Genomic DNA, 26,735 nt, shown 5'->3' on the forward strand with positions numbered 1-26,735 from the left:
CACGTACCTATGTCGGCAACTTCAGTAACAATAAACCATTTACAGTAATGACATTGGTTACCTTAAAGCTTCCAAGACTCTGCTTCTACCATTACGATTTGCCCGTGCACTGTCAGGAGTGGAAGGAGAATTTTCAAAACCAGCCCTCGACAAGGATCCCCTATGGCCTTGTGGCTTCACCATTGATGTTGCAGACATCAGCTCCTGAAGCTGCCGCTGAAAATTTTCCCTCATTTCCATAGTCTGCGTCAGAGCTAATGTTAAAGGAAAAAGCACAGATGAAATCATGCAGATTAAAAAAATGCACCATCATTCATTAAAAAACCTGGACAATTTTGCAACAATTTCTTTCACCCTAATAATCTACACTGGTGCCATAACTTAACTATGTTGTGTACCTTACAGAATTCCGTAACTATTAAATACTAGCCTGCCATTTCAGCACAACGACCATTCTCCTTTTCAGTATTCAATATCACTTTAAATATGTCCAATATAGTTGTCATAGTTAACAATATACCTATGGAACTTAGTTTCCCGATTCTGTCCCATAAAGCAGAGGCATGAAAAAAGGCAACTGGTTTATTGTCGTTTGTGCATGCCATTTTTTCAGCAGCACACATTAGATACCACAGAATAGTCTTTCAAACAAACAGGGTGTGACCGTAAGATATTGCCTATGAAAATGCACAACAAGCAATGCTACAGTGGCTTACTCATTAACAATAACCTATATAGCTGCAAGAATATGGTCTCCATTGTAATCCGAAATAAAGGTCGATTTAGCTTTTCAACATATAAAAATGCATATTCTTTTCTGGAACTATTTAACCAAATGTTCTTCTATGATTATCCATTCCTGTTATCGCTTGCCATTTTGCAAAATAGTTTGAAGTTCAAGGTTACCCATTAGGAGACTTTATGCTACATCTATCATGGCACTTAACAGTGCATTTTTGTGCCTGTACTTATTTTGTGTATTTCAACTATTCTGTAAAATACACCAATTGGTTTAAGTCCACCGAAATCTTTGTTTTGTGGGTTGGGGATGGGATGAAGGGGTCAGAGTGTGGAGGGATCCTTCCAACTCCCCTGGGAAGGGCTGGATGTGCAAGGTATGAAGTATTGAAATAGTCTGAGTGCGCTTGCAGGAATAAAAGGATGAGAAGAGGCTCAAGTGCCCACTCAGCCCTCACACTTCTGCAAACTGTGAGAAACCTGAAGGTGTCTCACCTGTGAGAAACTCATGGTGACAACAAGTAAGACAGACACAAATGATCACAGTTCAAGGGTGTTTATTGAACAATGAAAGTGGTATGCAGGTTGTAAAAACGCCTAATCTAAACCTAAATCTCAGATGGTGACAGGTGTCGACCATCAAATGAAAATAAGACAGTCCTAGTGGCGTTAAATCAAATAAAAAGGCCTATACCAAGAAAACCTATTGCCAATTCCTTACGCTAAATACAAAGAGTGTGGGGGTTAAGTTTCAAGAAAGAAAGAAGTTTTCTGAAATGTTAAGTAAGGAGGCAGTAGCCTGGGGCTCCCTTCCCCACAAGGTGGAGTTGATGGAGCACAGCACAGTCTCGGGCTTCTCTAGCACGAGGCGACAGTTCCAATGGCAGTCCTCAGGATCGTCGATGCCCAAGTCTTGTTTCCTTAGAAAGTCTCTTGCCTCCAGGCCTGATGTGTTCAAATAATCAAAAACAAAAGTTACTTTAACAAATAAAGGTTTGTTTCCAACATTCAGTGTAGGTGATTGTTTCACCTCTGGGTCCTCCTCCCCTGGACTGACCCTTTTCCTTTCGTAATCTCACAATTTCTGCTACGGTGACCACTTTAACCCTGGGTCCCTCTCTTCTGGGCTGACCATCCATTAATTGTAATTCACAGTTTAAGTAGGGTGATGGCTTCACCCTTAGGCCCCCCCCTATTCTGGGTTGACCATTTCTCAATCTTATTTCTTTGCATCTCTTATTCTTTTCTCCTTAAGCTTTGGGTGATAGCTTCACTTCTTGGATCTCCCTCGTTCGGGCTCAGACATCTCTGTCAGCACTTGGGTGATGATATCACCCCTGGATCTCCCTCATTCGGGCTCAGACCCTTCTTAGTTTCTTAATGTCTTTGTTAACCATTTCAACGGATCTCCCTCTTTTGGGTTCACTTTATCAGTCCGTTTCTCGAGACCTTTAAACTTTGTCCCTCTCCTCCGGCATTCCTTCTCCGGGTTCACCATTACCTTTCCACACCTTTCTACTGGTTTCAACTGTTCGCGGGATTCACATCCCTTTCTTTCGTTCACAATTCGGGACTCACTTCCCTTGCTATTAGCCAACTTAAGGATCAAAGTCTTTCAATTGTGAAGGGCTTTTGCTCGACCTTCATGTATGACCACTTTGAGTTCCTTTGGTGGCCTTCCTATGGCCTTCTGGTTTCTGTAATTTCTCAATATGGCGCTAAGCCAGAGTCTCGAGTTAGCACCCACGTGGAACCACTTTCCCTCTGCCGCTGGTCTCCCCTTCACATTTTTAACAGTTCATTAAAAGTTCAATATGGCTTTGTTTCAAAGCTTGCCCCTCCTGCGATTGTCACTCAACACAGCCTGGTTCTCATCGGTTCTCCCCTTGACTCACCGGCTATGATGAACCGCTTGATTCTGGACTGCTCTAAAGTCCAGGCTGGTACCACGGGCGTGGGAGCTTCCCTCGCTCCTGCTTATCGAGATAATCTTGCCCCATGTACCGCTGACATCTGCTGTAGGACACGTGGCCTATTATTTGCCGTTTTAAACTTTCCTCTATAAAGGTTCCGTGGGCCTGGGACAAAAAGGGCAAGGTCACTTCTCTCCCCGCCACCACCTTGTTTCACGCTGCTTTCCTCGTTTGCCTGAACTGCTGCATGCTAGCCGTCTCGTCGTGCTGTCTGCTGTACACGCCTCGCTCCTCCTGTGCTCACTGGCTCCACCTTCTATTCCTGTGGGGAAGCGAAAGGGTCATCAGGTTTGTGTGATTCTGATCAATTGCCTGGCCCTGGTATTGGGGCATGTCCGGGAAACGGCTTGAGGATGAGTCGGTTGTCTTTTGTGTTGTGCGAACGTGTTAAGAGTCAGAAAGGAGGGCGGGGGTGTGGTTAGTGGTTTGGAATATCCTACGTGAGAGGATGGGGGAAAAGATGTCAAAGGAAGGGGGATACCGCATCTCACCCATCGGTACCCCACTCCCATTCCCCATGGACCCCCCCAATCCAGGTGATCCTCCCTCACTGGTCCACCCCCAGGAACTGTATCGGATAGTGATGGCCGTGTCCAGGCCATCTGGATGACAGACCTCGAGGTTTAGGCAGGGAGACAACTTCAGGTTTCTCACGCTAGTCCCCGGGGATCTGTCATACAGATAGCCAGGACACGGCCATCGCTTTCAGATCCAGTTTCTGGTGGTCGACCAGTGCGGGAGGATCATCTGCATGGGGGCAGGGGGTCTTCGGGAAGTGGGACACCGGACTATTCCCTTCCCTGTAACACCTTTACCCCATCCTACCCGGTAGGATACGTAGGGTCTCAAACCCCCCCTTTTTTCGACACAAACACTTTCCCACAGACAACTCGCTGTGAGGGAAACCGGACTAACACCGAGCCGTATAGCGGACATGTCTCACTACAATGGTCAGGCAGGGTCAGGCAATTACTGATCATTTCACACACCTGACTTCCATCGCACTTCCCCACACGGATAAAATGCGGAGCACGGAAGCACACTAGGCAAAGCACATGAGGAAGCAGCAGTTTCAAGAAGGCAGTTTAATACAAGGCGGAAGATTGCAAGACCGAAGAGGATTGCAAGGAGGGAAATACCCTTGACCTTTTCACAGACAAACTGCAACTTTCATGAGTCTTCAAAAGTAGGAAATGTAAGACCTGGAATTAAAGCTAAGGAATCCTTCATAGTGTGCCGGGGGAACCCGGGGCTCTCCCGCGTGGTTAGTCAAGGCGAAGAGAAGCGTTTGCCGCCGTGGTACTGTCCTTGGCTCCTACAACAAACCAGCACCCGTGAAGTCAGCAAAGCCGGTGAGTTGGGGAGACTGATACAAGACCGGTCTGTGTGGAACCCAAGGTTGCAAGCGGCAACATTGTATGAAGAAGATTATTAAGACAGCAGATGAGTGAATGAACTTTGAAGCTAAAATACGATACTGTAAACAGAGCTGTCCGGCATCACGTAGGGGTGCTCATTCTAAAGTCTCTTATGCATCCAACCGAAAGGATATGAACGTTAAAAGAAAGAGAATTGTGAAATCAAAGTGGTCCTGCAGCAGATCAAGTCAAACCCTGTGCACATTCAAAAGTCTTCAATACTTGATGTAAAAATTGACATTAGTCCGAGCCCGGCTGAGGGAGACTTAATTGTGTAGAAGGGATCTGAAACGGCACAGGGGGATCCTGGGTGAACCGAAATTCACCAGAAAAGGATGGACATACAAACATTGTGCAATAAAATGAAACATGAAAGACAGACTCGAGCCTGGCAGAGGGAAGCCTGTGCAGAATTTGATGCTAAAAGGATCTGAGCCCGGTTGAGGGGCATCTGGGGTAGATAGTGAATCACTCGATGTGAATATTTGTGAAAATCCAGAAGAAAAAGAACTTCTTGTATAATTGGTTGCATCAGGCCCTTTGAGTGAATAGACAGTGAGAAGCAAGAAGACCTACGCCCTGGAGGCCCTGATGCTGATGAGTGAACTGTAAACTCATGCTAAAGAAGCCAGAGACTGTGCTATGCTAGAGTGAACCGCCTTATCCCGCGCTACAAACGTAGGGAAGGGAGGCCAACGGTGTGAAAACCTGACAAATCATTTTGAATACTTCTTTATTTTTCATAATATTATTTCACACACTATTTGTATTTAAAGGTAAGGATTGGCAATACGTTTTTATAGTATAGGCCCTTTTATTTTGACAAGACACCACTAGGACTGCGTTAATATTATTTGTAATGCATGCTCTTATCTGTAAATTTAGGTTTAGATAGGCGTTTATCATACCCTTTTTGATGTTCAATAAACACCCTTGAACTGTGGTCACTTGTGTCGGTCTTAATGTTGATGCCATGCCTTCCTTACAAAACCAAAAGCAAACAGTAATTAAGGAAAAACAGGCACAGTCAAGAGATTGACCACCTTCATCTATTGTGGTAACATGGGTCGAGGGTACACACTCAAGAGGGGTATGAATGTTATTCAGTAGTAACTCCACAGAGCAAAGTATCACAGCTCAAAATAAAGGGAATGTCCAATCAAATTCTATAAATGTATATATACTTTAATTAAACACAAGAAAATTAAACAGAAGAACTGTATATATACCCACTTTGTGGAAAGAACAGAGGATATGCAAGAATAGAGAAAATGCAGCCCTTTGGGCGAGAATACAGGGGTGAAAAGGCCATTTTAAAGACCATATTGTTCTTTGTAAAAGGATATATCTTGGGGAAATAAAGGTGCACAGTTGACTTGATCATTCACTAGGGCCTGAAATGGACCAATGGGGCAGTTATGGATCTGTGCTGTTTGTGCGGTTCAAGGCTGTTCAAGTGCAGCGGTCGCGGTGTGCCAGACGAGCGTGTTGTGGTTCGAAGGCAATGCAAAGAGATGAGCTGATCTTGAGGGCCACCAGAGTCTGTTTGACAGTCGGTTTGGAGAAGCAGGTGACTGGATACACTGGTTAGCCTGAGGAATTCGATGAAGCGCTTGAGGTGATGCAAATCATGAAGGCTACCAGGGTCAGTTCAATGACTGAGTAAACAGCAAAGATGCTGGCAACTGAATGTTCGGTTCGAGCAATTTGATGCAGCGTCCAAAGATTGGGGCTCAAAGATCCACCAGGGTCGGTTCAATTGGTCATGATGATCAGCAGCAAAGATGCTTGAGGATAGAGTGGCGGTTTGACAGCAGCAGATGCAACTAAGGAGCTTGTAGTTCACGCAGAGGCAACAATGCGCTCAGCTAGAGCGGTAGTGGATAGGTTTAAACAAGCAGTTCGAGCTGCAAAAGCTTGGGGAGTGCCAAAGGCAGCTGTGGGGGGGTGGTTCGAAATTTGGTGAACCTAGTTCAAAGACAGTTCGACTGGTTTGATGCAAGGAAGTAGAGGGCTCTGGGTTGTCTTTGATCTATTGATGCTGTGAGTCCCACTCAGGGGTCTCAGAGACAAGTTCAGTCCTTGTTCTCTGGCTCCCAGCAAGGGAGGCTTGTGCACACCTTCACAGGTCTTTCAATAAGTTGAGGTCCGGGCAGCAATGAGGCTGGCGACAGAAAGGCACATCTTGTTCCAGCAGCATGTTCACCCCCAATGTGCCCTGTGGATGGGTAGAGAACAGAGCTTTCCTCTGCCTTGGATGCTCAGTCTTCACCCACTGGTGGAAGGATCTGGAAAGTCAACCCTCCCAACAGAGGTACAATTAAATCTTCTAGGGTTGGAGTCCAAAAAATGATTTGAAGAAGTGATGCCAGAAGGTAAAATCCCATAGGTGATTGGACTAAAGCTACCCTGCTTTAAGGGTCCAACCCTTGCACTTGAAAAAGGTGAACTTTGTCCGTCTAACACCAAACCCAAAGTGTTTTGCTCTAGGGGAAATGGATGGGCCATGAAAGAGAGGCAGAGAGAAGGAACAAGTTACTTACCTCTAACTGTTGTTCTCCAGCATGGGTCTGGCATGGATTCACATGCTCATGAATACAATAATACATAGCAGTACACACATGCACAACCACGGGAGGTGGCAAGGCTCAATATTAAGCATTACAACAACTCAACATTAAGCATCTCTTCCCTCCTCACCAGGCTCACCTTCAAGCAAACAGGTTGTGCAGCTCTGGACTCCACCCTGGAATCCCGGTTGACGTAGTAGAATTTCGTGAAGGTGTGCGTCGATCTCCACGTAGCAGCCCTGCAGATGTCCAGCAGGGGCACACCAGACAGGAACGCCGTAGTAGCAGCAATCACTCTGGTCGAATGGGTTCTCGGACGGCCGGGAAAGGGTCGGTTTGCCAAACGGTGACAGTGCATGATGCAGCCGGAGAGCCATCTGGAAATGGAATCCTCCGAGAGAACCTTCCCTTGGTTCACAGGGCCAAAGTTCACAAACAGCTGTGATGTCTTCCGAAAACTGTTTGTGCTGTTCACGGTGAACTTCAGCGCTCTGGCAACACCAAGTGCTCGTTCAGATGGAAGTCTGACGGGACCTTGGGCATGAAGGAGGGGTACGTCCTCAGCACTACCCTCGTATCGTGGCATGTCAGATACAGAGGCTTACAGGAGAGGGCCTGGACCTCTCCCACGCGTTGTGCGAATGTGATTGTGTTAGGCAGAATCCTGTGCAGTTCCCTTAGGGAGCACTACACCAGATTAGGACTACAGGTGAGAACAATAAATCCCCTTTGGTATCAGTCTGTACCACAAAGATTTAGTTGGTAGCTGTGGCTGAGCAGTCAGACAAATCTCAAGAGGGAAATCAGCAGTATTCAGGGTTTACACAAAAGGACCCACCGGGCTGAGGCTGCCAACAGCACATCACTGCTCTCTTGCGCTTTTCCAGCTTTTTCCCACTAACTCAGCCCCTTCCTTACCATTTTTCACAGACGCCAGAGCGCTAGGGGACCACTCCGGTGGTGATAGTGCGTGGTACAAATATCCTTTAACATTATCATATATTGTCGGCAAAAGCTAGCCAACTTAGGCGCAGATGACCCAATTTTACAGGAAAAATATCTAGTGCTTCTCAGCTGTTACCAATGTCTGCAAGGTACAGATTAAATAGCATTGCTGCAAGATTGCAGCCTTGTTTTACACCAATATGAGTGGTGATGTGATCAGACAGCAATCCCGCAGCATTATTGCGCACCCTGTACGAGGTCTTCGAGTGTAGATGAGCAATCAATGCTATGATATGTGATGGAATTCTATACGCAAGCATTTTTGTCCATAATCTGTTGCGCAGCACACTGTCAAATGCTGAGGAAAGGTCCAGTGAAGCCATATATATTGGCCCACTGGTTGCATTTCGTGACGATATCAATAGATGGGCAAGTAGGGTCGCATTCAGGAGAGTTCCCATTTGTTTGCGAAAGTCCACTTGTGCTTTGGATAGAATAGGTGACCTGATCATGTATGTTTCCAAATCGTACAATACTAGGCGTGAGAAGACCTTTGCCGCAACAGGTCGAAAGTTGCCTGGATTGTCAGGAGGGCCCTTTTTATGAATTGGGAAGATTATGGCAGTAAGCCACAAAGTTGGTATTGCTCTCAACGCGAATACTAGATGAAAACGAGTGAGCAGATGTTTAGCCCAAAAGTGAGGGTCATCTTTAATGACACAGGACGGAAGCCCGCCAGGGCCCGCCGACCTGGACGATGAGAGTTTGGAGATGGCCCTTATCACGTCTTCCAATGTCCAGCTACATGTGAGGGCCATCTTCATGTTTGGGACTTCGAGTTCCTGTTTGGCATGCTCAAGGGGCATAGCATATTTGAGCTTAAAATATGCTTGCCAGGTGGATCCATCTATACATGCGACCATGCAGTTTTGATGCTTGCTCGAGGGGTTTCTCAGAATTGCCCACATTTCCCTAGCATTCCGCTTACACAAGTGATGTTTTGATTATCCGACATGCAACGCATTTAGCGCATTTCTTTTATTTTGTTTTTATATTTAACTATAATGCCCCTTTTGCATGATGTATATAAAGCATTAGTTGTGGACATGCGTCTCGCTGTTCTAGGGTCTTGATTTTTCTGGCATTTCAGTGTGGTTATTTCAATTAGGAATTTGGCTGGGACGTTTGTTGATCGCAGTTTAAGAGGCAATTTAGACAAAGTAACAAGATGTTTCCGGACAATCTTTAAATTCCTATTTATAAGACTTTCTGCATAGGAGTAAGGTTCCAACTTGTCATCGCTGACAAGCATATCCCTGTTGACTAAGAATGCTAATTTTCTACCTATACTTGTATTCCAGCGGACAGATAAAGCAAAGTGATCACTTTCCACTAAGGAGATGTGGGTCAAAGTATCAAAGGTTTGGCAAGTGAAATGGAATAGAGTGGACAATATACTATGGTCGCCCAGATCTACATTAGAGATCTGAGTGAGAGCAGGATAGCCAGACAGTTCACTTGAAGCCAAGAAAAAAATCAATCAATGAGGATGAAGTACCTCGCTGCCACGAGGATAGATCATTTGAAGAGGTGAAAGTCAAGGTCTGGATATTCCATGCTTCAAAGAATTCCAGCCAAAGCCTGCTCCTAGTCCGAGCCTGTTGGGCATAAGACGTCAGGTTATGGCAATCAGATTTGATTTCTTCCAACTCTAAATTTGAGTTGAAGTCACCACCGATCAGAATTTCGTACATTGGGAACTGCAGCATAGCATTGGTCAAAGCTTTATTTAAAAGTTGAAAGGCTATTTCCAGGCCTGTCTTCATGGGGTTCCAATAAATCAAAATGAGCAGTGGATTGCAGGTGGCTTTCCCAATCATGGTCAGAGCAACCATCATAAACATATCCTTATATTCCAAAATCTTAGCCGTGAATCTTAGGTTGTACTTGATAAGGACAGCAAGACCACCACTAGGGCGACCCACTGAGGCGCAACTTGCTGGGACGCAATATGAATTGACCCATCAAGAGAAATCTCCATGATGGCCATAGTTTCCTATAATATCAATATTTCCGGCATATGCAGAAACCTCACAAGTTTGGCCCAAGCATGAAGATTCTTGACCCCACAACAATTCCAAGACGATATTACGACTGTTGGTAGTTACGATGCAGCATATGGATTGTTCATGGTGGCTACCACTTTGATTAGGGGTTCCATCCAACTTAGGCCATGAAGAGCCTTTGTTAGCATTTCAAGTTGTTCCCATAGTCCACTATTGGATTCAGATATTGCCTCTTGCAACGGCCCCTTAGGGACCCAGTCTTGCGGGACTGTTGGGGAGAATTCTCATTCTATGGCTAATTTCCCTTACCTATAGAGTCCCCCAGCAGTTTTGCTGCTAAGAGTGGGACTCTTTTTCCCACTATTAGGCATTCTTGCTATGTGTGTTCTAGGCTATTTTTGTGTTTAATGCCTATGGGATCTTTCTCAACCCCATAGGAACCATCTTTATTCACATGTGTTACACAGCACCCTCAGTGCAGTGACACAGGGGTGTCGTAGCGACACCCAAACATAGACTCCATACCCTGGGACTGACTGTCTCCCAGGGCATGTTAAATCCCCATTGACTTTACTAGTAAATTTTTATGAACCAAACCAGTACAACCCATCTTACTATGGAGGTACTGGGAACGGTTAATAGTTTTTCCTTGGTGTTCATTTTCGAGAGGGTACCGTACAGTCCCTCTCAAATGTTTCTGGCTGGTGGCAGTGGTTACTACCATAAATATTCGACCGCGAATATTTCCCAATGGGATTTTCCCATTGATCGAGGCTATCACTTTTTCTGACAGCCTCCAACATACCGCCGGTGCATTTTAATATTAACTTTGCTCCGGTAGGTTTTATTTGCCAGAACTTTAATATAACTTCTTTCTCGTGTCTTTCTCTAAACTCCTAACCCAGGTCAGGGATCATTTGTTTGTCCTTTTGGCGGGCTTCTGCCGAGAAGCCCTCCTTTCGGAGCCACTGAGTCTGGGGTGGGTCCATTGTGTGGGAGGGGGAGTAGGACCCCTTGACAAGGTTGCCTTCGCAACCCATGTTGCACTCTATCCTGATAGGCTGGAGGGTCTCCCGCCGAGATGACCACTCCACAGTGTGAGTGACAGCTAGGCTGTATGAATGGGGATCTTTTTGCATAAAAGCAGGGTCATGAGGACTGGAAGAGCAAGACGTTGCCACTGGAACTAAGAAGCCGAAGAGGAGAGAAGCCAAAGACCTCTGCAACGACTGAACCACCGGTGAAGCCCTGCTGCAGCGTCTCACCACTTTTCTCCACACGACGAGAGAAGATCTTCATCTGCAAGAGCCTTCTTCCCTTGAGCTGGTGGGGCCACACAGTTTGCCAATCGCCTTCCCGGACCTGCCTTGGTCGAATCTCCCGTATCCTGTACTCTGAGGCCGGATAGCCAGGCACCAGTCCACCCGGACCACGATTTAAAGGAGCGTACCTTTTATTCGTCGGGCAGCACCGCGGCTGGTTTCATCCCTGGGTAGTGCAGTAACTCGAACCTTCCTCCACGACGAGAGCCTCTCTTCCTCTGCTGGATCACCCAAACTGCAGGAACTACCAGGAAAAACCGCCACCGCAGGAGCCACTGCTTCATTTAAAGGTACATTGTTCCGCCAGGCCGCCCTTTCTTCGCGGTAGCACTAAAGGTGTTTTAAATCCTTTACCTACCTGTTCGGTTGGCTGCCCCTCTCTGAACATTGTCTTTTCAACTTCTGCAACCACCTTTTCAAATTCGGTAACCAAAGACTTGACTGCAGCTACAAGAACATTTTGCTCCTGGGCCCTTGCCCTGTACCACTGACTCTGGCTACATTTGTTAGACCTGCCTTCTTTAGATTGATTCTCACTGAGAACTGTGTTGGTGCACCTATTTCTTTTAACTACCCTTTCCTTCCCATTTTTTAACCTTGTGAAATGCCATTTTGCTCAGTTTTCATTTAAGTATTGCTTATACTGATGCACTGTCTTGCTTAAACTGGTTTACAAACTGATGGGAAGTGTTGCTAGGGTGTGTAAGAACCTATTTCTATATAACTTGTGCTTTCCCTCCCTTGTGAGGAATTGTTAGAGGATCCCTTGTGTGTAGTTGTCACTGTGCCGTTTTGTTCCGTTTTCACTCTGGTTCACTTGGTCTACAATTTAACTTGGGAGTGTGTATATTTTTCCTTTGACTTAATTTAACTTGCTTGATGACTGTGATACATGTGTTTTATTAGAAGTGTAAAAATATAAATATATAACTACTTTTAAATACAAAGCTTTGGTCAGTGTTTCCTTATACCATAGTCTTGTAGGCCTATTGTGTAAACCCTGAATACTGCTCATCTCCCTCTTGAGATAAGTTTGACTGCTCAGACACAGCTACCAACTAAATCTTTGTGGTACAGACTGATACCAAAGGGGATTTATTGCTCTAACCTGTAGTCCTAATCTTTTGTAGTGCTCCCTAAGGGAACTACACAGGATTCTGCCTAACAGGGACTCGCGAAATGAAGTCAAGGAAGGCCCAGGAGGTTTCCATCTCTATAAAGAAGTGAGGGTAGAGTCCCAAGGAAACCAAATCGTCTTAATGATCTAAAATCAACTTAGTGATTATGGGAGATTGAAGTTTACACAAACCTCTAAAATTGTTCTCCCTTGCTAGTTTCACCCACTCAACGTCTTTTATGGCCAAGATTCTTAAAGATGCAATCTGATAGAAAGCTTTGATCAGGAAGGAGCGATTAATGCAAGTGTTCCCATTGGTGGTCGAATCGCTCCCCAACCGATGATGCATTTCATGTCCTTGGATAGCTCAGGAAGATTTGTTTCTTTCCTAAGTTCCTGTCCAATATTCCCCACACACCCAGCCTCAATCAGCTTTTGGGAACCTATCTGATGGCTAACTGACAACACCTGTTGGCGGCTGATCAAGTCCTGTGTAGGTAAAACTACAGCCTGCTGGGCATCCGAGGTACATACATCCACTAGGCCCACGCCACCTGCCTTTTTAATTTGAATAGTTGGAATAAAGTTGTGAAGTTGGACTTGCGTCTTTTCCACGTTCTTCACCAACGACTTCAATGAGGAGTTTGTGGTTTGAGGCTCGAGGCTCACACTGAGGTTTGATTTGCAGGAGCCTCTTACTCTCTTCATTCAGTTCTGATAAATTAAGAGCTGGCGCAGGGACCTTAACAGGATCCTTTACTTCAGTTTTTAGAGGTTTTAGCTAAGGTATCCTTTCGCTCTGAAGAGACTAAGTCTTTTCTGTGCTCTGAGAAATGACTTCCTGGCCGTCCGAGATATGAAATGCTGCCCTGTTTGCGCTGATTCCTTTTGTCCATTTTGAAGCTGTGATTCAATCTCTTCGCACTTAATTACTTCCTGTTGATATTCACTTGTGAAGAAGTCACATGTTTTGGGTCTACTGTACCGCCCCAAGTAACTCCCGTTGCCGGGGATGCCCACAAATGTAACAAAGCGCTACCCGAAGGTGGTAAATGTTGGATTCTCCAGTTTCCTTCCATACTTCTAAAAACCCTGCTAAGAAGGAATTGCATAAGGCATCTGGCAAGGGCTGAGGAAACAGAATGTTTAGTGTATGTGCTGGGCTCCCACCATGTTAGTCTTGACTCTCAAAAGGGTATTACGATAAGAAGGCTGGCTTCACTCTTAGGACAAGGCATAAAATAACCAGCATCACATCACAATTTGCTATGTAATTCTGTGGGTTTGCTAATCATTTTGACGCTTGTGTAGCATAGCTGGAGATTTATGTTGAAAAAAGAAACACAGCTCACCCTGCATTCTTCTCTTGTCCTCTGGATTCTCCCAACTCTCTTTGTTCACAGCAACTTCAAAGGGGCTAACAGAGAGTACAGCAGTAATTATCACCTCAGCTCTTAAATGCTTAAAAGGCCCAAGGAACAATGTGAGAGTATAAGCTAGGAAGAGTTGTTGATTTTTTCAAATAGTTGCAAAGCAGCAGTAACCTGAAAGATACTTTTATTAAGCTAACTACATTCTGTTTTGCAAGGACCAGTACATCTTAACTTTCATTCCAGTCCTTAAAATGTAAAGCATAATTACACTATAAAACACTGCATTATCTCCATGTTTTTCGGTAATGTTTAGGTTACTGTATATACATTTTATAGTGTGAAGTAAATTTAATTTTGTAGGGGAAGGGGCATCATGTTGACAAGCATGAGAGAAAACTTTTGAAAATGCACATGATCACATATCATTGCCTCTGGTGCTCAACCCATGAGCTGATTGCAAACTCCTTGACATTCCATCTTTTCAACCTGTCACTTTAAACCAGCTACCCTGAGAGCGGCAGTTCACATCCTACAATTTTCCACCTAGTTTGCCCAGTTTGCTCTCCCTGCTATACGATCGACTACAACGCTATTGCTTACTCTGTAGCGCTGGCATTGCTCTTAATAATGACCACACAAAGCAAATGTCATGTTAAAGATACTTATATAGCACACCGTCGCCAATGGAATTGGTCCCCAGGCGCGCTGGCGGATCTGTAAACAAGAAGGGGGGTGGGTAGGGTTAGTCGGGTGGAGCGGGAGTGGGAGAGGTGGTGTGCTGTTGGCGACTTCAGCTCGATATACACCGAGTGCTGGACTTTGGTGCAAGTATCGGATCAGGCAAGACCATGTGTGCTGTAGGTACGGATTATGTGTTGTTGATGTTGTGTGGTAAAGTGCGTGTAGATTGCTGGGAGAGAAATGGTTGTGCGAGTTTTATGTGGGTTGAGTACGCCGAGATTTAAAGGTTGGGTTAGTGGGGTCTGTATCCTGATACTTCTGGTTCTGTTTGAGCTGTATCCCTGTGGATGGGGTTGTTGCTGATTCCTTATAGGCCATCTCGCTGTGGTGTGTGATGATGCGGCGCAGATCCAGCTGTAGCCTAGTGAGTATTGTATGGAGTGATAGGTATGTCTAAACCTTTCCTTCTGGTGCGGGACTGAGGTTGGTACTACCTATTCTCTTGTTATCTATTGTGACAGTGGTCTGTTGGAGCTTGGAATGGTTCAGGGTCAGTGTGCTGTTGATAAGGCATCCTAGTACTTCCGTCTTGGTCAGCCTGTGTATTCAGTCGTTAGTTTCCTTCTATCATGATTATCTTTCAATTAGTCCTTCAGTTTTCCGAGGGGTGACTTCCTTAAGAGCTATTATTTGGTTGTTGTTTGTGTGTGATGGCGCATTGTGCTTGAGGCCAAATGAGATTTTACGCAAAGTAATGATCAATACTTCCATCCAGTCTGTAAATCTACAGATATACATTACAAGTTACTCTCCACAGTGACCAACATACTACTAGTCCATAGTCCCCTTTACGCCATACTGCATGCATGGGCGTCCCTCATTAGAGACGGGAACGGAACATTTTTCACACAAAAAAAGCATTTATATATTATATGATATGGCATTTGTAACGCGCCTATACCCAAGTGTTTCGAGGCGCGACGAGGCAAGGGTGGGAGAAACAGAGGGAAGACAGACAACGATCTAGGCCAGGTGACATTTAGATCGCGCAAGTGCATGGGAAGGGGGAAAGGGATAGTGCAGGGTATAGCGGGAGGGGAATGTGCAGTACATGGGATAGTAGAATAAATAAGATAACAAAACGGCCAGATGGTGGCAAGTGCAGGTAAGAGCAGACATAAGTGCTGGTAGGGGGCCTATAGGGATACAGAACAGTCCCCAGGTGCGGGGGTTGCCAGGGAGGCAGTGCAGGTGTGCAACTGGTGGGGCCAGGGCCCGAGATCAGAAGGGCCCCCCCCCCCCCCGAGATCAGAAGGGTGGCCAGGTAGCCAGTGCAATTACAGCCAGGAATTCAGCAGGGTAGAGAGGGAGAGAAAGCAGAAGCAAAGAGGAAGGTTTTGAGGTGCTTCCGGAACCGGAGATGGTTCTCCTCAAGTTTCAGGGAGGCAGGAAGGCTGTTCCAGAGGAAGACCCCTGCCGAAGAGAGAGATCTACCACCAACTCGGTGCTTGGAGAAGCAACTGACCCTGAGTGAGTTGGAGGCGGATGAGCCAAGAGCTCGAGTAGGAAGATATTTGGGAAGAGTGTTGAGAGTGTTGAAGGTATTGCGGCACCAGGCCCCAGAAAGCCTTGTGGACAATGCAGCAGGTTTTGAACTTAATCCTTGCAGCCACTAGGAGCCAGTGCAGAGATTTCAGTCCTGGAGAGATACGATCGCTGGGCTTGAGGCCAAGGACAAGTCTCGCAGTCCTGTTCTGGATAAGTTGCAGAGGGCGGAGAGTAGAGGCAGGCAGATTTAGATAGAGGCCGTTATAATAGTCCAGTCTAGAGAGACCCAGGGCTCTGGAGACGGTGAGCTTCTGGGGGAAGGAGGGGAAGGGAAGAATACCTCTGAGGTGGTGTAGCTGGTAGTGTGACTTCTTACGGATGTCAGAGATGTGATGAGAGAAGGAGAGTGTGGAGTCGAAGGTGACCCCAAGGTTTTTAGCCTTGCAGGTGGGAGCAGGAAGAGGGCCACTGGAGGCCGGCCAGAGAGCTGCAGGGAAGGAGGGAGTGGTGTGCCAATGAGTAAAATCTCAGTCTTACTTGCATTAAGGCAGAGGTCATTGGCGGCACACTACTCCTGGATAGCAGACAGTCAGAGATAAGGGAAGGAGAGGAGGCAGAGGGCAGCCTGAAAATGAGCTGGGTGTCATCCGCATAGCACTGAAAATTGGGGCAGAGAGTGGCGATGCAGTGGGCTAGGAGTGTATCTGCGAGCAATGGTGTGGCCCCAGGAGCATGCGCTCCTTAGACTCCCCCTCCGGCGCCACACTTCAGTCCCCTATTACTCTTCGGACAGATTAATACCGCCTAACTATGTTCCATTTTTTCAGGGAGAGGACAGACGGTCGTATGGAGGAAAGGGGACTATGGACTAGGAGTACGTTACTCACTACAGTGAGTAACTTGTAATTACTCCTACCTCCTGTCCCCTTTCCTCCATACTGCATGGGCAATCACCACCGATTATCAACATCTCATCTTGCTAAGGGCGTATAGCCTTAAGAGAAAAGGTTCTTCAGAACTGCTTGCCGGAAGGCCGCATTTTAACATGCACTGCTGTCTAGACAATATTGCTTGCAGAATGCTGAGGGGGTATCGCAAGTTGCTGCCCTGCTGATGGTCTGCCACGGCACATGGCTCTGGAACGTGACTGTCGTGGCCTTGGTACTGACTGCGTGAGCGTGAAGATTGTCCGGTAAATCCTTTTGTTGCCTTTTGTAGGCCTCCTTAATGGCTGCCACTATCCACCTAGCTATTGAGACCTTTGCAGCCTGACACCTTGGTTTGGAACCACCAAAAGTGATGAATAATGCATCAGACCTACGAAAGTCTTCCGTCCTGTCCATACAAAACATAAGGGTCCTTCTGACGCCCAAGGAATGCCTCGGACTTTGGATCAGGAAAAAAGGTTGGCATGACCATTTCCTGGTTGAGATGAAACGAAGACACCACCTTTGGCAGAAACAAAGGATGAGTGCGTAGCACCACCTTGTCCCGATGGAATGTGGTGTAGAGTGCCGAGGCCACGAGAGCCTGAATCATGCTGGCCCTGCGGGACGATGTAAGACCTACAAGAAGAGCCATCTTTAATGGTGATGAGCCTAATGTCTGGTGTCGCAATGTGCTCAAATGGTTTATGCGCAAGGGCGCCCAGCACCACATTGAGGTCCCAGGCCGGGATGGGATGGGATGCTTGATAGGGGTGGCGGGTGGCTACAAACACGGCAGCCAGGTAAGATGCTTTTTGACCACCAGGTTGGATGTGGAGAATGACACCTTGTCTGTGTTTCGGTATGCCCCTATTGCCGCCAAATAGGTACGTGTCAACTTGTACGCCTGACCCTGTGAGGTGTGCCGAGAAAGGAAGCACCTGATTGAGTGTGCACGCCAATGGGTCTTTCCTTCACCCAGCCGCAGAACCTGGTCCATTTGCTCTTGTATTGACTCCTCGTAGAGTCACTCCTTACTTTCTGAATGATCCTAAGGTTGTCCTGAGACAGCTGCAGGTGCTGTAGAGTCACATTTTCAGGAACCAGGCCGGTAGAGCAAATTTCTGCAGAGCCGGGTGAAACACCGCCCCCCCCCTGCTTTCAGAGGAGTGGAGATCCCCTGACTGGAAGAGGCACAGGGCCCTGGGTCGTCAGTCTAATCAGCTCTGAAAACGATCTGGCCGGCCACTGCAGCGCTTTCAGAACTAGCTGTAGCCCAAGAGCTTCCCAGACCTTGCAGATGACCCTGTAAATTAGGGGGCAAGCACACATCCCATCCCATTGCAGGTATAGCGCATTGCCCAGAGATCCTATGCTTCTGCTCATCCAGTAAGCAAACAGATGGCAGCGCTTGTTCTGTGGCGAATAGGTCTATCTTCGGTTGGCCCAACATCTGGAAAATCTCCCACAGGACCTGTGTCGAACTGCCACTCGTAGTTGTCCACCCCCAGTCAGCTGAGCCTGTCTGCCTCTAGATAACAGGACCTGTGTCGAACTGCCACTTGTAGTTGTCCACCCCCAGTCAGCTGAGCCTGTCTGCCTCTAGATTGGACTCGCCCAGAAGGTGGATTGCAGAGAGCCATATGTTGTGCGGGATGGCCCATTCCTAGATCCTGATCGCTATCTGCACAGGGAAGGGGACCTGGTGGCCCCTTGCTTGTTGTTGCAGTACATGCAAGAGGAGCTGTCCGTCTGAATGCAAACTGAACTGGCCCGGACCACAGGTAGAAAGGCATTGAGCACAAGCTGTATGGCCGTCAGTTCAAACAAGTTGATATAATGCTCTTTGTACTCCGCCGACCTCAAGTCATGCACATGGTAGTGGCCCAGACTGGCTTTCCACCTCTCCAGGGAGGAGTCTGTCGTGATAGTCTAATTCGGAAAGGGCTACTTGAACGGCATGCCCACCGTAATATTGCTCTCCTCTATCCACCACAGCAAATCCTGGTGGAGTCCCACCGGAATGGAGACTGACACCGCCTGGGAGTCTGTTTTCTGGCTCCAGGAGGCCACAAGCTGCAGTTGGATCCCCCTCATTTTCAGCCTGGTATGCAGGATGGCCAGCAGACACGCTGTCATAATGCCCAACAGATGCTGGAAACACCAATCCAAAGTTTTTGATCTGCTGAGAAAATGTCCAGTTTCCACCTTTAGCACCCTCCACCCTCTCTACTGTGGGGAAAAACTTCTGCTCCTTGGTATCCCACCTCAGGACAAGAAAGACCAGAGTCTGGGTCGGCTGGAGGTGTGACTTGTTCTAGTTGATGGAGAACCCCTGTTCGTAGAGGAAGTCCAGAAGTCTGGCGACGTAATTTAAAACCATCCAGGGGACCATGCTTGACCAACCAGAGGTCCAGGTAAACATTGTGGCCCTCCGACCTGAGCACTTCCGCCACCGCGTTAGTTAGCCTTGTGAATACCCGTAGAGCTCAGTGCAGGCCAAATGGAAGGACCTTGTACTGGAAATGGCTGCCCATCACCAGACCCGTAGCAAGGCCAGGTGGGGATGCCGAACTGGCGCATGAAGATAAGCATCTTTGAGGTCCAGCGAGCACGCCCAGCCCTACCCACCCCCAGCACACACAGGGACTGCGCAATCAGAGCTGGCATAACCATCTTAAATTTCAGGAGAGGTATGGAAAAACTTAGGGAGGATAGATCGAGAACCACTCACAGGTCTGCCTGGTGGTTCTTCTGCATTGTGAAAATTTGCGAACGAATCCAGAGCCTCTCTGCTGGCCCACTTTGCACAAGTGTAGGGATTTCTGCAAGGAGAGATGGTGTACCGTTCTGAGTAAAGGGAGGTGAGACGGGGGCTGGAGAGAGGGAGGCGGAACGCATGGGAGACCACTGATGAGATCCATGGATCCGTGAAGTACGCACGGCAAGACTGAATATGGAGAGCAAGCCTACCCCCACCGGAGAACTGTGGACCTTAATGCCACCTTCATTGCTTCTATCCCTCTGAGGCTAGTGCCTGGGAGGGGGGAACTGGTAGAAACCTTTGTGTGAGGTCCTTTGCTGTTTTTGACTGAATAGGCTGGGGACCCTGTCCAGCTCTACTTTCCTGGAAGCCCAAAACGTTCTTCCCCTGTCTGACCGTGCCAATCGCTGATCATAAGGTTTGGAGGCCATCCTTGCAAGGATGGCCAATGACATGGCAGTTTCAGAGCTGGTGGTCTTGTTTAATTTATCGTCTGTGGATGATGGAACAAGTCCCCACCCTCGAAGGGGAGATCAAGGATGCATTCTTTTACGTCTGGGTTGAACCTGGAAGCCCTAAACTGAGCCGTCCTCATCATATCTGTGGCAATGCAAATGGCCCTGCCGGCCGTGTCAATATGGACCACGGTGGACTCCATTATGTCTTGTGCCACCAGTTTGGCATAGGCTAAGCCAGCTTTGAAGGCAGCCTGCTTGTGTACTGGTAGATCTTGCAGGAAGTCTGCAATCTCCCTCCGTAGCCTTTGATTCTCAGCGGCCAGCATAGCGTCCGCGTTAACCTGGCGAAGGTAAAGCCTGGCGTTTGAGTACATTTTCTTCCTGTAGGCTTCCAGAGTTTTCTCCTCCTTCCCCAGCAGCGCTGCGGTCGAGCCGGATGACATGGACGCCTGCGGCTTGACATACATGGAAGCCACCGCAAACACAGAGTGTGGCGGAGGGTGAACAGATAGCAGTAGCGGGACCCCTTCGGCCTGCCTGTATTTTGAATCTAGACACTTGTTGGTGGGCTGAGTTGAGTGGGGCTCAGCCCAGCCCCTTTTGGCCAGAGCCTTCACATCTTTCTGCAGAGGAAGGTCTGATCTGGTCGCTGCTCGGATGGTAAGGACCTCGGCTAGGACGCCTACCTCTGACAGCTCCTTCTGAGGTTGTGACATGCCTAGATATTCTGCCAATCCCGCTAGACTGTCGTGGAAGACCCTCGCCGATGGCAAGGTATCCGCATCTCCATCTGTGTCGACCTGGTCCGTGGCCCCTTGGTCCATGGCTAGGGGGTCCGTACCTCCCTGATCTGCACTATTGTTGGGCGGTGTCGCCAGTGAGATCTCTGTGGCCTGCGGAGTAGGAGGCAGTGAAGACTGCAGCGTGATGATAGGCTGCACGGAAACCAGAGCTGGTGAGAGAGGCACCTGCGCCACCGGTTGAGCCTGCAGCGGGGCGGCAGAGAACACCAAAGCTGAGGGTGGTACCAGGGCCAGGACCGGCTGCTGTACTGGAGCCTGATGCTGTGAAGGCAAAGGAGGAATCATCTCCTTTATTATAACTCTCAAGATGCCCGCCATTTGTGGAGACGTCAGAGTTTGGAACTTGTCAAAAAAGCAGTCCTTGCATGCTGAAGAAGCGTGTCCCTGCCCCGTGGGCGTAGCGGGTGCGGAAGGCTGAGCTCTTACTGTGCCGTGCCTGCCCTGAGAGTAACTTGCCTCATTGTACAGCACCGACAATGAGGCCACTGGGTAGACGGTAAACCATGTTATCTGTGATGTAAGCATGGTTGATCATTCTACCCATGGTGCAGAAACGTGCCTGGGTGCTGGAAGCGGGACCGCCTGGGATTCCTCCGACTGTAAAGGACGTGCCTCCATGCGCAGTGCCATCTTGTCTGTCAGAGCTGCCATTTTGTCCTGGACCTACAAGTGCAGGAACTGCGTGTCTGTCGAGGTACTGGCACGTGCCTCTACCCGTTTGCTTGAAAGCGTAGGTTCGGGCTGCGTCTGCACCTCATTTGTAGACCTGGCCGGCTTACTGCCGTCTAACATGGGTCCGGGAGTGCTGTCACATGTAGGCGCCCCTTTGGGTCTAGGCCCGGTAACAGAGCAAAGCCCCCGGTAATTTCCTGGTACGAGAGCCCTGGGCACAGGATGATCTGTGGATCCCTCGGCCGGTAGGCCTGTAGCTCTAGGAGCCTCGGTACCCGGACAGGTGGTAGGACCTAACCAGTCCCTCCTGCTCTGGGTCTTCCCAGGGAAGGAATCACCCTTGCAGGGTGCTTTAGAAAAGCGAATACTTACCATGGCCTTTGCTTTCCTGCGCACGTACTCCTGTTCGGGCGGAGACCTGGAGAAGAGCTCCCTCCACCTCGCAAGCTGGTTCTTAATTGACTGTGGAGTAAGCATGTTGCACGCGCAACAGCTGTGATATTCACTGAGACATCGAAGGCAAAGCACGTGCACGTCCAACTCTGGAAAGCATTCATCGCAGGACGGGCACCTACTGATGCCCGTCAAGGCCGTCATGAGCCGGAGCGGGGCGAGGTACCGGAGACCAGTGTATGGTTGTTATGTTTGTTTGTTTGTTTATTATTTATAGCGCGCACCAGACCCGAAGGTAACCGGGCGCGTTGTTCAAGGATACTTTAAACTTTACAGGTTACGCATGTTTACAAGTAGTGGTTATACATGGTAGAAATTACATAATGCAGGACAGTAAGGAGAATATACATTGTGCATAATATATACATATAACATAATATATACAGGAAATATGCAGTAGGAAGATAGAGAGTATATAATTATGTACATAGTACGTCTGTAGAACAGTGGTTATGTTGGTGTAGGGCAGGACTATCGGTCATTTTCTTTGATCCAATTGATACAGTTAGATCTGAAGAGAGCGTAGGATTGGGGAGATCTCAAGCCGGACGGGAGGGAGTTCCAAAGCTGGGCAGCTTTGACCGGGAAGCTGTTTCCTCCGGCCGTACTTAGTTTAAATGGGGGTATCACTAACTGGTTGGAGTATGCTTCTCTGGTGGGTCTAGTGGAGATTTTTCTGTTGAATCTAACAGCTAGGTATTTGGGTGCTAGATGGTTGATACTTTTGAAAGTTAGAGAAGCTGTCTTGAGTTTGATTTTGTCCGCTGTGGAGAGCCAGTTGGATTGTCTTCTAGCCTCTGAAATATGCTCCCTTCTTGGAATTCCTAAGGCAGCTCTAAGAGCATTGTTCTGTAGTGTTTGAATCTTTTGCAGCGTATGTTTATTGGCCCCTATATAGAGTGCGTTGCAGTAGTCCAGTTTCGACAGCACTAATGCTCGAGCAAGGGTTAGGCAGTTGGCAGTGGATAGGTATGGTTTTGCGGCTCTAATCAGCTTGCAGGTATATGCGGTGCTGGATGCCATTGCGCTCACCTGTTTGGTTAGGGAGAGGTGGGAATCAAGGTAAAACCCTAATGTTTTTACCTCTTTTGCTACCTTGATAGTGTTACCGTCTATGACGAAGGAGGAGTATTCTTCTTTTAATCTTTTGATGTTTTGTGTGTTCCCCAGTATGATGAGTTCCGTTTTGTCATCATTCAGGCATAGCCCGTGGGTGGCCATCCATGCCTGAATGATGAGATAAATCTTATTCACCAAGGCCAAATCTTGTTCATAATCCCCTGAGAGTGGTATGAGAATCTGAGTGTCATCCGCATAGTTAGTGTAGGTGACACCCAGATTATCTAGATCATCGAACAAGGGCTTCGTGAAGATGTTGTACATAGTGGGGGAGACACAAGAACCTTGTGGGACTCCACATGTGATGGATACAGGGTCAGCAGCAGCAGAAGTAGAGAAGACTCTCATAGTTCTACCGGTTAGGAATGATTTGATCCATGCGATGGCATGTGTGGAGAAGTGGGCAGCTGTTTCTAGGTGGGTGCAAAGCACATCATGATCCACCAGGTCGAAGGCTGCAGAGAGGTCCAGTAAGAGGAGTAGGGCCATCTTTCCGGAGTCTCTCAGCTCATCGACCTGAGTTTTAAGATCGATGAGCGCGGTTTCAGTTCCATGCTGAGGTCTGAAACCTGATTGTCTTGTGCCTAGAAGGTGGTGCAGCTCCAGATGTTTTTGGATCTGCAGGTAGGCTACCCTGTCTAGGACTTTTAATAGGAAGGGTACCGTTGTGATAGGCCTGTAGTTAGTCGGGATGGATGGGTCCAATGTTTGTTTTTTTAGGAGGGGGAGGACCCAAGATTGCTTGAGGTTATCTGGTATAGTGCCTGAAGCAAAGGAGGCATTAATAAGCTTAGAAATGAATGGGGAGAGGTCTCTGGCCGCATCTTTTATTAGTTGGGCTGGGCATAGGTCGCCTCGGCAATTGGATGGCTTGAGTGAAAGTATTATCTTTTCGGTTTCAAGTATAGTTACTTTCGAGAAGTTAAATTTATGGTCTGGTTTAGTGCTGGTTGGTGGTTTGCCTCTTAGGTTGGTTGAGGGTGGAATATTCTGTTTCTTTATCTCAATTTTTGTTTGGAGTGTGGCAATTTTGTCATTTAGTGCTTTTTGGATGTTCGAGCACCATATTTTATTTTTGTCACAGTTATCCTGGACAGGAATGGGGTTTTCTAGTTCCTTTAGTATAAGGAATAGTTCTTTCGTTCCAGATTTGGCCTGCAGTATTCTGTTGTTGAAGTTCTCTCTTTTTGCTTTCTTTATTTCATTTTTGTAAATCTTGGAGGCATTGATGAGTGCAATTTTATTTGTCTCAGTTGGGGTTAGTCGCCAGGCAGATTCGCATTTGCGTTTTTCAAGTCTTAGAGATTTGAGGTGAGGAGTAAACCAGGTGTTTAGGTGGGCTCTGGGCTTACTCTTTCTAAGTTTCAGTGGGGCAATAGTATCTAGAGCTGTAGCCATGGAAGAGTTGAATTCATCTACTAGTGATGAGGTGTCCAATAAGTCAGGTAGAGAGTTTAGTCTGGGGAGGATGAGTGGTAGCAGTTTTTCTGTAGTTATACGTTTTTTGTTTCTGGTTGGCAAGGGGGGAGCCAGAGCAATTTCAATAGGTAGGGCCAAGTTAACATTTAGGAGGAAAGTTATCAGTGCATGATCTGTCCAGATTTGTGGGGTGATATCGACAATCGTCGTATTGCAGTTATAGTCAGCGACCCAGTCAAGTATACGGCCTTTTTCGTGTGTGGGTTGTAGGATTTTTTGGGAGAAGCCTAGTTCTGAGATGACATTGGTGACATTAGTTGCTTGCAGGTCTTTAGGGTCATTGTAGCCTAGGTTTAGGTCTCCTAGAAGGATAGCTTGGGATGAAGTTTTTAGGTTGTTTGAGAGGATCGTGGAGATGTCCTCCTCGAACGTGCCAATAGGGCCTGGTGGTCTATAGATAAGGTGAATAGTAATAGTTTGAGAGGGAGATGCGAGGAGTTTAGCAGTTAATGATTCGCAGGAGTTAGTCGTTGAACTTGGTTCAATTTTTAGGGTGAGATTATTTTTAGCAATAATAGCTAGGCCACCTCCTCGAGAGTTGACTATCTTCTCTGAGTATGGTGTAATTATGGGGTAAGGCAAGCATTAGGGCAGGTCCTGCAGCTTGGTGCAGCCAAGTTTCTGTTATGGCGAGGATGTCATAGTCTCCTATTTGAATGAGATCCGCAATTTCGGTAGCGTGTGCTATTAGTGACCTGGCATTAATAAGAGCACACTTCAGTTGGATGTTCGGCTTTGCTGTGGCCTGGGTGGCATTACTTTTCTTTTTAGGTATGCTATTATTAGCATTGGGCTGCTTATTTGGGCGGTTATTGCGATGGAGGTCAATCTTTATAGGAGGAGTGTTTCGGATGTTAGTGTTACTTCTATTGCAAGAGGTATTGAGTCTAGCTAATGGTTCGTAAATTCTAGGTAATCTTGAACGTGAGGATTGATGGCTGGGCTCTAAGGGGGGAGTTAAGAGTCCTTCATCCACGGACGGTATGCCCTGTAGTGTAGGCCTCGGTTGGTGGTTTACTTTTGGCATTGTGGTCCAAAAGGCTGACAGGTAAATAAAAGTTAGTATCATTGTGACCTGGTTTTAGGCGCGAGCAGTTGGTTTGCAAGAGTCAGGTACCTCTAGGCTAGACAGGGCAATCATATGTAGGCTAAGTGCAATCAGTGACAGGCTAGATGCAATCAGAGACAGGCTAAATGCAGTCAGAGACAGGCTAGATGCAAACAGAGACAGGCTAAATGCAATCAGAGACAGGCTAAATGCAGTCAGAGACAGGCTAAATGCAGTCAGAGACAGGCTAAATGCAGTCAGAGACAGGCTAAATGCAATCAGAGACAGGCTAAATGCAATCAGAGACAGGCTGAATACAATCAGAGATAAGCTAAATGCAGTCAGAGACAGGCTAAATGCAATCAGAGATAAGCTAAATGCCGTCAGAGACAGGCTAAATGCAGTCAGAGACAGGCTAAATGCAGTCAGAGACAGGCTAAATGCAGTCAGAGACAGGCTAAATGCAGTCAGAGACAGGCTAAATGCAGTCAGAGACAGGCTAAGTGCAGTCAGAGACAGGCTAAATGCAGTCAGAGACAGGCTGAATGCAATCAGAGACAGGCTAAATACAATCAGAGATAAGCTAAATGCAGTCAGAGACAGGCTAAATGCAGTCAGAGACAGGCTAAATGCAGTCAGAGACAGGCTAAATGCAGTCAGAGACAGGCTAAATACAATCAGAGATAAGCTAAATGCAGTCAGAGACAGGCTAAATGCAAATCTGGGTGCAGGGTGCCTCTAGGCTGGTCAGAGCAACCATATGTAGGCTAAATGCGATTATAGATAGGCAAAAGCAATCAAAGGAGAGGCTAAATGCAGAACTTGTACTGCGCGTGGCTCTGTAAAGGCATGGTTGTGGTGGTCGGGCTGTGTGGGCATAAGCAGGACCATAGTGTATGTGGAGAGGGCCTTGGTCACATATTAATGCGTATGGGCAGAATCAGGCTGCTGTGGCTGTCAAGAGGAGTAAAAGTACCTTGTGTGAAGAGAGCCAGGGGGTCTGGCAGACGGCAGCCACGGCACCGAACAGGCACAAAACAGGTGCTGGCCTTGCCTCTCATGGGCCTTGGAATGAGGGGGCCGGCTTCGCCTGCCGGCGGCCAATAGGCCAAGAGGTAGGCCCGGCAGCCAATCAGCTGGCTGCTGGGGGCCTGGATCAGTCGGCTGTGGATGCTGCTTTCAGGGGGCGGCCATCTTGGAGTGGGGGAGAGCCTCGTGGGCTGCAATGGCGGCGAATAGCTTAGTTGTAGTCTTCAGGTGTG

At 47.5% G+C, this 26,735-nt stretch overlaps 1 protein-coding gene across 2 annotated transcripts in view; it reads right to left on the minus strand.

Annotated features, from left to right (window-relative positions):
• The window catches only part of TOPBP1 (DNA topoisomerase II binding protein 1), a 1,370,800-nt gene that overhangs the window by 476,105 nt on the left and 867,960 nt on the right, over positions 1 to 26,735 (minus strand). For both annotated transcript variants that reach the window (XM_069648712.1, XM_069648711.1), the window contains exon 20: positions 62 to 254. In XM_069648712.1, coding sequence (XP_069504813.1) covers positions 62 to 254 — 193 coding nt within the window. The remainder of the gene's footprint in view (positions 1 to 61; positions 255 to 26,735) is intronic.

This window comes from Ambystoma mexicanum, chromosome 2q (genome assembly GCF_040938575.1).
Source record: "Ambystoma mexicanum isolate Mex_15411 chromosome 2q, UKY_AmexF1_1, whole genome shotgun sequence".
In the NCBI taxonomy this organism is placed as follows: Eukaryota; Metazoa; Chordata; class Amphibia; order Caudata; family Ambystomatidae; genus Ambystoma; species Ambystoma mexicanum.